The sequence below is a fragment of the Triticum dicoccoides genome, chromosome 3B (genome assembly GCF_002162155.2).
Source record: "Triticum dicoccoides isolate Atlit2015 ecotype Zavitan chromosome 3B, WEW_v2.0, whole genome shotgun sequence".
In the NCBI taxonomy this organism is placed as follows: Eukaryota; Viridiplantae; Streptophyta; class Magnoliopsida; order Poales; family Poaceae; genus Triticum; species Triticum dicoccoides.
Genome location: NC_041385.1, coordinates 822,034,082 through 822,044,402, shown reverse-complemented (window position 1 = coordinate 822,044,402; position 10,321 = coordinate 822,034,082). Strand labels below are relative to the sequence as shown.

General features: G+C 42.5%; 1 protein-coding gene across 1 annotated transcript; it reads right to left on the bottom strand.

Annotated features, from left to right (window-relative positions):
- Positions 1 to 3,861: 3,861 nt before the first annotated feature.
- Positions 3,862 to 9,635, bottom strand: LOC119278691 (cysteine-rich receptor-like protein kinase 10). The gene is made up of 10 exons (XM_037560029.1): positions 9,334 to 9,635; positions 8,665 to 9,206; position 8,625; positions 6,631 to 7,054; positions 6,314 to 6,424; positions 6,027 to 6,214; positions 5,213 to 5,423; positions 4,899 to 5,136; positions 4,647 to 4,797; positions 3,862 to 4,555 (listed from the first exon to the last, which is right to left on the bottom strand). Exons 1-10 carry the CDS (start codon positions 9,361 to 9,363, stop codon positions 4,244 to 4,246), a joined length of 2,208 nt encoding a protein of 735 aa, XP_037415926.1. The 5' UTR covers positions 9,364 to 9,635; the 3' UTR covers positions 3,862 to 4,243.
- Positions 9,636 to 10,321: the final 686 nt, after the last annotated feature.

Sequence of the window (10,321 nt, the reverse complement as noted above, 5' to 3'; positions counted from 1 at the left end):
TATCCTATATTTATTTACAGTAACATATATAGGTGAAGCTCAAAGTGCCGCAACGCAAAGATTGAAGCATGCAAGCAGGCTTGCCAACACATGGTGTATTTTATTTTCTTATGTATAATGTTAGGACAGTAAAATTATTTTTATTGGGATATAGTACTTTGTTGTACATATGCTTATATCCTAAGATCTAGAGTAATATCTCCCCCATGCAACGGGTTATGTGTATAAAACTGATTTGTATATATGTACGGAATTTGGTTATCCCATTCAATTTATTTAAATCTTGACATCATGTTTTGTTTTGGATTTGTATATATCTTCGTACAGTAGATCAATTTTACTTAATCTGATTTCATTGTTTATATATGTATGTTCAAACCTAGCCAGATTTTTTCACATGTATGTGTTGTAAGTGTGCTCGCATGACCAAGTTGTTATGGTTCGTGAAGTGAATTAATGTCAACAAAACATACATCTAATTGTTGGAACTTCGCCATGAGACTTTGCAGGATGAAAGCCTTACTACAATTGTTCCATTGGATTGACAACCTTTCTGTAATTTGCATGATTGAAACAACATAGAGTTATCATTTTGCAAATGTTGTTTGCGTGAGCTCAAAAGCATCCCACTTTAGTGCTAAAATTCCATTTCCTTCTTATCTATTATTTGTCCTCTAAAAATACACCTCATGAGTTTACAACTTGGAATACTAATTTCCCATAGCAACGCGCGGGGTGTTATCTAGTTTGTGAAATAATGCTGCGCGATAAAGCATAAGAAAAAAACTGTAGTGAGGTAGATTTTTGAATTATTTGAAACATTTTAGAAAAAACTGATTTCTTTTGAAAAAATATGATACTTTTTTTAAATCCAGTGATTTAAAAAAGAATTATGAATTATAAAAATTACATGAAAACTGAGAAAAATAATAAATTTTGAAGAAAAGTTCATCAATTTTCAAAATGTTCATAAAATCTGATAAAAAGTTCAACGATTATCAAAAAACATGAGAAAATCTGAATTTTTTTTATCAATTTGGAAAAATTCCATTGATTTTTAAAAAAGGTTTATCGATTTGGAAAAACATTCTCAAATATTTGAAAAAATCATCGATATTGGAAAAAATTATATCAATGTTGAAAAAGTTCACAAATTTGAAAACAATTCATCAGTTTTAGAAGTAGAGACCATCGACATGAAAAAAAAGTTCATGGATTTTGAATAACAATTCATGAATTTAGGAAAAGAATAAAGGGAAAGAGTTCGTCGAGTTTGAAAAATAGTTCACTGATGTCCCGACACACTTTTTGGGGAATTTATGAGAAAACATAATAAAAAGTTAAAAAAAAGGAGGGATGGAGTGTGCCCGTTGGCGCCGATGCGTGTAACAGACGCAATGAGCACCGTTTAGGAAATGCCAATTAGGAGCTCCTAGTATTTCCCTCCCTACTAGGCAAGCCCATCTCGCGGTGGCCTGGGCGAGCAAACGCTAGGTCTCTTAGTTAGCTTCGCTAAAAATAAAAGGTCTCACACGTAGTGAAGAGAGTAGGTTTTTAAGTACCTTAAAGGTAGAGTATGGGCCAAGGTACATGGGTGGATTCAGATGTGCATGGCGTCAGCTGGAAGAGAAGTACTCATAAAATCAGTGGTGTGAGCCATACCCAATATCTCTATGTCCTGCTTTTTGCTATCGAGAGGTTTGTGCCAACACATTGACATGGTGCTAAGGAAGTTTTTTTGGTGCAGTGGAACATAGAGAGGAAGGTTGCTTGGGTGTCGTGGGAGACCCTAGCTATGGTGCAGCAGGAACAGAGAGAGGAAGGTTGCTTGGGTGTCATGGGAGACCCTAGCTAACCATGACTAAGTATTTGGGAGGTTTAGGTTTTCGGGTCACTCATGCTTTGAATCTTGCAATGTTAGCTAAACAATCATGGAGACTATTGCAAGACCCGGATTCTCTCAGCGCAAGAATACTAAAGGCAGTGTATTTCCCTTGCCCTGATTTTCTTGAAACAGAGGTTAGAAGTCATCCGTCTCATATTTGGAGAGCGATATGCGAGGACACCTCAGTTTAAAAGCAAGGTCTTATTCGAAGAATTGGCAATGGGAAGGGTACACTATTTGGTATGATAATTGGATCCCAAGGGATCGCATGCTGCATCATTACAACCACGAATCATGATCTGGTTCAATGCCCCGTGGCAAAGAGCGTTTGGTCCTGAGTCAAAGATGAGCTAGTGGAACACATGATAGCCTGCAATCACAATGACCCTAAGCTCTGGCTTATTGAGCTTCAGGAATCGATGGGGCATGAGACCTTTTTGAAACTCATTGTTACCTTGTGGTCGATTTGGTGGGTGCGGAGAAAGGTTGTCCATGAAGAGCAATTTTAGTCTCCGCTAACCACTTTTCTCTTAAGATACATGCTAGATTTGCATATTTTAAAGGATGAAATTCCTTTGCACAAACCCAAGGTGAACGATCAAATTCCTAAATGGATTGCTCTGCCTGCAGGGAATGTTAAACTTCATATCGATGTTGCTGTCGGCAGAAACACGACCATGGGGCTTGGGCAGTTATCTGTTGGGAGAAGTCTGGTGCTTAGTTGGGCGCTTCTGCTATAACTTTTCAGGATTTGGTCGATCCGGAAATCCTCGAAGCAATGGCGAGTTTGGAGGCCTTATCTTTAGCCACTGATTTGGATTGCCAGCAAATTGTTGTTGCTACAGACTGTATGGCAATGATCAAATATCTAAAGTGTGACTTAAGGGACCCTCAGCAGTAACGATACAAGATATTAAGCAAAGGATGCAAGACTTTATTTCAGTTGATTACATCCATGAGAAGCGGGAGATGAATCTTGAAGCTCACACGCTTTCAAAAGCAGCGATTACTTTACCTTTTGGCCGTCATATTTGGCTTTCTATTTTACATGACATTATTTGTATCCTAGAACTTATTGTTATTTAAGTTTATTAGCTTTCCCTAGTAAAAGAAGGTAATGAGGAGAGTGCCCGCCTGCGGGCGGCAAGTAGTCGAGCCCTTGCTAAGGGCCAACACGAATGGGCCAGACCAAGTGTCCTTCCTTCGTTGGTTGTGTTATGTTTCTTTTTTCCTTCCGTTTCTGTTTTTTTGTACTGATTATTATTTATTTATTTATTCAGATTTAATTTTGTTTTGTTTTTTGCGTTTTATTTTTACGGTGATTTTTTTCAAATATACAGGGATTTATAAAATGTTGAATGATTATTTTAGTATATATGTCGAACATTTTACGTATACACACCAAACTTTTCTAAGATATACAATGAATGTTTTTTTTATGTATCGAACATTTTTAATACACAATGGACACTTTTTTAATACACATTGACCTTTTTTAATATACAGTAAACTTTTCTATGATATGCGATGCATTTTTTTTGTTGTATACATCGGTCAATTGCTTTGTATACATCGAACATTTTCTAATACTTCGCAAAAAAAGAACATTTTTTAATACATAGCAAACAATTTTTCAATGCACGGTGAACTTTTTTTAATGTACATTGAACAGTTTTCTTAAATATATGTTTCTAATTTCTAATAGTACAAACACACCTTAAATCATTGAAGGTATAAACTTTCCAAATGAATTTTGCGTGAAAGTTTTAACCAAGAACTTCTGTCCTTAGCAGTGAGTAAGTCAATGGACTTATCTGGCCTTATCATGAAAACTCTATGGAAATGCTTGTTTTCGTAACAGTATGGAACTGCTACAAGCATATCAATGGAATTAGCTTTCAGGAAAACATGAAAGGCGCGTATAGATGCAAAAAATACTTTACCCAGCAGGATTCAATTAATGTATCTGTTGTCAGATTGAAATTCTTTGGATTTCAAGTCTTCTTTTAAAGTATATATATAGCAGCAGCCACCAGTGGAAAAATACATCTATTATCAGATTGAAATCCTTTGGGTTTCAAGTCTTCCTTTAAAGTCTACCGCAGCAGCCACCAGTGGAAAACGATGGTGCGGTGCACAAAAGCTATATACACCAGCATATCAATACGGCCTATGCATACAGTGAAAAGCTTCATTCACCGCAGGACAGAACAACCGCTACAGAGATACGCCGGTCGCCATCCTTCATAACAAAAATATGATAGGCTTACTTGGTCTGCCCTAGTTCACTTGACCTGGTATGCCTGCCTGCTGTCTGATTGCTAGCACTTCCATTAACAATTGAACCAAGGTGATCAACTATCTGCCATCTGGCTCCTCAGTGATGGTTAAGTCGTTATTACTGCAGACGGTTACGTCATTATTATCCGATTCATCTACCTTAGATACCCTTAGGCTGAAGTATGCTGGATGTTTAGGATCTGGAAGAATAACACTCTCGCTATTTAACATCGCAATAACATTTGACATTGTTGGTCGATCATCTGCGTGCTCTTGTACGCACATTAGTGCAATGTTAATGTACCTCCTAGCCTCCGCTGCATGGATCTCCTTAGCAATTGATGCTTCTAGAATCTCAAGACATCTTCCTCCTTCCCAGAGCTGCCATGACTGCAGATAATTTATCATCACGTACATGCCAAAAATTACTTCGGCTTACAAATAATATACATATTTGTGTGAGAATTTGCAAAATGCTCACATATCCAAGGAGGTTAAGAAAGTCTTCGTGCTGATGGAAACCAGAATTCCTTTGTCCGCTAAGAATCTCGAGAAGTAACACACCAAAGCTGAACACATCAGATTTGATCGAGTAAATGCCTTCAGATGCATACTCTGGAGCCATATAACCACTGAAATGAGTTAGAAGCATAAGTAAAATAATATGTCAAATTTTAAAGGTTGATGAATCATCTGATTAATGGTTTTCTAATTAATCGTGCCATATGCTTACTATGTTCCCACCACCCTCTTTGTGCTTCCTTGAATATCATTGGAGCTGAAAATTTTTGCTAACCCAAAATCAGAAATTTTGGGATTCATCCCCTGGTCCAAGAGAATGTTGCTGGCCTTAAGGTCCCTGTGTATGATGCGCAACCGAGAGTGCTTGTGGAGATACAGTAGACCTTGGGCTATCCCTTCGATTATCATACATCTTTTATTCCAATCAACCAAAGTTGTTCGGCTAACATCTGCACATTAGAGAGTGCATTTTATAGTATGGCTGAAACACGATCGAAAATAATGGTTAACCTACATTGTGCATACCAAAGATAAAGAAGTCCAGGCTCTTATTTGGCAAATATTCGTACACCAAAAGTCTTTCCTCTCCCTCAATGCAGCATCCTATGAGCTTGACCAGATTATTGTGCTGTAGTTTCGCAATAAGTTCAACTTCATTTTTGAATTCTGTGAAACCCTGTCCTGAATGTGAGGCAAGCCTTTTAACTGCAATTTCCACTCCATCTGGTAATTGGCCCTGGAAGTATGTACATAACCGGAGGCATTATATTTTATTGAAATTGCAGAAAATGAATCGCATGCCATCAATGGGAAGACTTTTGGGATATACAACATCACATATCCAATACATTGTCTTAATATTCCATTTCAGTGCATTTTAGGGCAAAATAAGCATGTTTATCAAGAGTTCCTTAATTTTTTCTTTCTAGTTTAAGGCCCCGTATGAGGTTACTTGTGCTAATCATATTTGGTTGAGATACAATATAACACTGGATTTTAGGCTATATACACTATATGTTTATCAAGCAACCATCTGCATTATTATTATTTTCATTCTAGGGCATCGATAATATAATGGAAAGCGTGTGGCTTCGCTTTTTTCTATCATAGGTTACTACAAGATAAATTATATGATAACTACCATTGTAGATATTGGAATGTATATAGATTATTTTCCAAGGTAGCTTAAAAAACTAAGCACACATAGCACGATTCATTATAGACTGTAAACAACGCTACTATAAATAACTAAATATATAAGGATGTTTTTAGGCAATCGTGATTTAATATATTTTTTAGAAAGAATATTGATTGAATCTTTCCTGGACAATGCATTTACCTTGTAGACAGGACCAAAACCACCTTGCCCAAGTAGGTTTTCTTTGGAGAAGTTGTGTGTAGCATGCAATATCTTAGAAAATTCAAAGAGAGTGAACTCTGAACTCTTGTCTTCCAATCTCGAAACCAATGCATCTTCTTCCAGCCTATTCGTGGTCGTGGCAGCTTGATCGTGTAAGATATCAGTTCCTAAATTGAGAGGACACACAAATTTACAACGTTAAGGCCGACTACATAAATGTGCGGTAGTTTTTTAGAGCAATGTTTGTAACCGTGATAACAACAAACCTTTTCTTCGTCTTGTCATCCATACAATGCAACAGATAAAGCACATACATATTGACAGTAATGGAGCTGCAATAGCAATAATCCACAGCGCCTTCCGGTGTGAGTTGCGTCCTAAAAAAAAGACGAATTCATCTATAGTTTTCATATAAATATATAATTATAAGTACCTTCGGGCGTAATCTGCGTGCATCGTCACTCAACGGAAAGACAAAGGGAGTTCACTCTTTTTTCAAAAATGGAAAGTTCTTTTCCTAGAATTTTCTAATAAAAAATTTGTATCACGCAAGATGTGTCAGGAAGGATGAGAATTCACATACCATGAAGTTCTTGGGTGCTCGCTTGCGCCTCTGGAGGTGGTGGTGCCGCAACCGGCGACTGTGACTGTGACTGTGGCCGTGGGGGTGGGTTCACGGTAACCCGGGGCATGGTGTTGTTGATCGGCGGAACTTCAGATAGCAAGTTGATAATACGCAGCATGGGCTTCCCTTGGAAGAATGGGAATATCTCGTACCTCATGGTACACCGTGTCCCCAGTACTCTACCACCTTCCTTACCATACATGTATTTGACTGTATACTGGAAGTAAGGCTGCAAACATGCGGTGCAGTCGTCGGCGGTCAGGTCTGGCGTGCACTGCATAAGGCAGTAGACCGTCGGGAAGAAGGTGACGTCTAAGCGCGAGGTGGCGAACCTCCTCGAGCTGTTCGTAGCCAATTGAGCTGTGTTGTCCATAAGCGTGAACTGTTGGGACAAACCCGGTCCGGCGACGAACGCCGAGTAGATTCCGGCGACACGAACGCCGTATGAACCTCTCTCTCTCACACTCGGACATACGGAGGTGGAAGAAAGAGGGGGACACTAGATTTTTCAGGCGACAAACGCCATGCCACACGAAGGGCGCCACGCCGACGAACGGCGCCTCGGCCACACGCACGACCTATTCTTTTTTTATTCAGCTCAAACTATGGCACGTACCACGTACATGCAACCAACTCAGATCGGCCTCTATTTATAGGCTGGCACACACGCCACCTCCCCTATTGTGATGCATGCTAACTAACCATGAAGTCTATCCGGCCAGCTAACAACTTATCCAGCTAACTAACTACATGCATGACTATCCTATCATGCTATGAAGCTAGCTAACCAACTAACCACCTGGACTAAACACTACGCGCTGGACTAACCAACTCGCCATGGCCACGACTGCACGCACACGCACGTACACCATCGTGACACACACGCACACACGTACTCTGGGTGCATACCCATCACGGTTTATTTCTAACATTCTTCCCTTAAACCGTGACTCATCATCGCTGGAGTTTGTTGCCACTCCCATCGTTGTCGTCGTCATGGCTGCCGCTACGGCCTCCGTCACGCTTGACGCAGCCTCCATGCTCTTCCTCGGCGACACACGTCGAGCTCCTTCTCCGCCGGTGAAACACGCCTGACGTTATGGCGACATACGCCGTCTTCCTCGTCTCCGGTTGCAGCGACATATGCCATCTCCTCCGACTCTGACGACACATGCCAGTGATAGCCGTAGCACCGCGCATTTCCTTGGGCCGACACACGGCCCAGAGCTCCATCGCGCAGCCGCCGGCGAACGCCGCCACCACCGGCATGCATCCGGCATGAGGAACAACGCCACCGCGCGCCTCACCGCCGACGTGCAGCGCCTCCACGCCGCCTCGTTATGCCGCGCCTCTGCAGCTTCCTCGCCGCGCCACCACGACCTCTGCGCCACCACGCTCGCTGCGGACTCACCGCGGATCGACAAGGCTCTGATGCCAATTGTTGCGACAAACCCGGTCCGGCGACGAACGCCGAGTAGATTCCGGCGACACGAACGCCGTATGAACCTCTCTCTCTCACACTCGGACATACGGAGGTGGAAGAAAGAGGGGGACACTAGATTTTTCAGGCGACAAACGCCATGCCACACGAAGGGCGCCACGCCGACGAACGGCGCCTCGGCCGCACGCATGACCTATTCTTTTTTTATTCAGCTCAAACTATGGCACGTACCACGTACATGCAACCAACTCAGATCGGCCTCTATTTATAGGCTGGCACACACGCCACCTCCCCTATTGTGATGCATGCTAACTAACCATGAAGTCTATCCGGCCAGCTAACAACTTATCCAGCTAACTAACTACATGCATGACTATCCTATCATGCCATGAAGCTAGCTAACCAACTAACCACCTGGACTAAACACTACGCGCTGGACTAACCAACTCGCCATGGCCACGACTGCACGCACACGCACGTACACCATCGTGACACACACGCACACACGTACTCTGGGTGCATACCCATCACGGTTTATTTCTAACATGAACAACAAGCGCCTGAAGGAGTCACCTCTTGTCCAGATGTTGAGCGGCATTTCCATGCTCGCAACGAGTATTTTGTCATTGTGGGTGGTGGCAAGAAAATTCTTGTTGGAGAACCTGAGCATGCAGGGATTACTATAGTAGTACACGGTGGTGTCCTTGCTGTTGGGGCAGTGCTCCTGCCCGTCCTGGAAGGCGGTAACCAAACAGCCCTCACAGGAAGAGGCGTTGGAGTCCCCGCGGCAGAGTGCGAGGGCGAAGATGACATTCGGAACATTGCCATGGGTGTCGGTGGCGAAGAGGGTGGTACTGGATGCTGCCTTCTTCGGGAGGGTGGATGAGAGGTGCCTGAGGTTGGCTTGGTAGGTGCTATCTGGTTCGTAGACACCGCTGTCGCCACAAAATGGCCAAGCTTGGGCAGCGGCGAGAGGCACGAGGGGCAGGAAGAGGAGGGGGAGGATAACCACGGCCATCCGTGGATGACAAGCCAGATCCACGGATGATAGGAACGACCTCATCGTCAGGGAACTTGTAGAAACTGAGGAGCTCTGAAAAAAAAAGTTATAGAACAAGAACATAATCAGTAAATAAAAAGTAAAAACAATGTAGAGAACTGGGAAACGCCTGCATACATCAATAAGTCAGTAGATAACTGAAAAGGTTGAGGAGATCCACCTTCCCAAGTTTGTAGTAACTGTGGATCATCAATAAGTGATGGATCGGAGCTTATCTTCCACAGAGCTCTGAGTTGCAGGAGGAACTGCCTGAAACCGTGACAAGAAAAAGGAGGCCATTTCGTACCTCCGCCCTCCGGACGATGACCTCCGCTAGCGCTCGCGCTGCTCTCCTGCTCGCTCGCCAGCCAATGTAGCCGCCACTACAAGTGGCGCGGCCAAGAGATAAGTCAGCAGGGTGGGAACTGGGAATGGAGATGAGGGTTGAGTGGAGGACGGCGGCGGAGTGGACTTCTTTTTCAACTTCGGCGGCGGACGACAAGGAGGAGGAGAAGGACTGGTTGACCCACCGCGAGTCTCCCGTCCGTCTCGTAGTGCCGACCTGCTGCCTCAGTGGGCTCGCGTGGCCCTGCGTCGACCGCGTCTGCTGTGCGAGCCCAGGCCGCATACCCCTAATAAAACGGCAAAAAAGCACAGGCCACACGGCTAAAAATGGTTTGTTTTTGTTTTTTCAGCAGATGCAAGAAAATGCCCCCCAAAAAAACTGTTCTTTTTTTGCAAAATGGAAATCTAGACGCAAGACCAAGGAAAACGAGCTGGTGGTAAAATTGTAGTAGTAGTCCCTCTGCAAAGAAATATTTACAGAGCAAATAGTATTTATTTATTTTCAGTGGTGTGCTATCGAAATGAACATTTTTGCGACACACTCGCCGCACATATATTTGATGAACTTTTAGGGTATATATTGGATGATCTGGTCATTACCTCTTGTGTTTCTTACATCACAGTTTTATTTATTTATTTTAAGGGAGAATCATATTTAGGTTGTATTGTTTTTAAGAATAAAACTATGTTTGTATTATCAACTGGGAATACTTTAGGTACAAAAAGAGGATATGAGGAGTGCACCGACTAAGATACTTCGACCAACGGGGGCAAGTGATACTCCCTCCGGTCCTTTTTAGTTCGCATATAAGATTTGCCTGAAG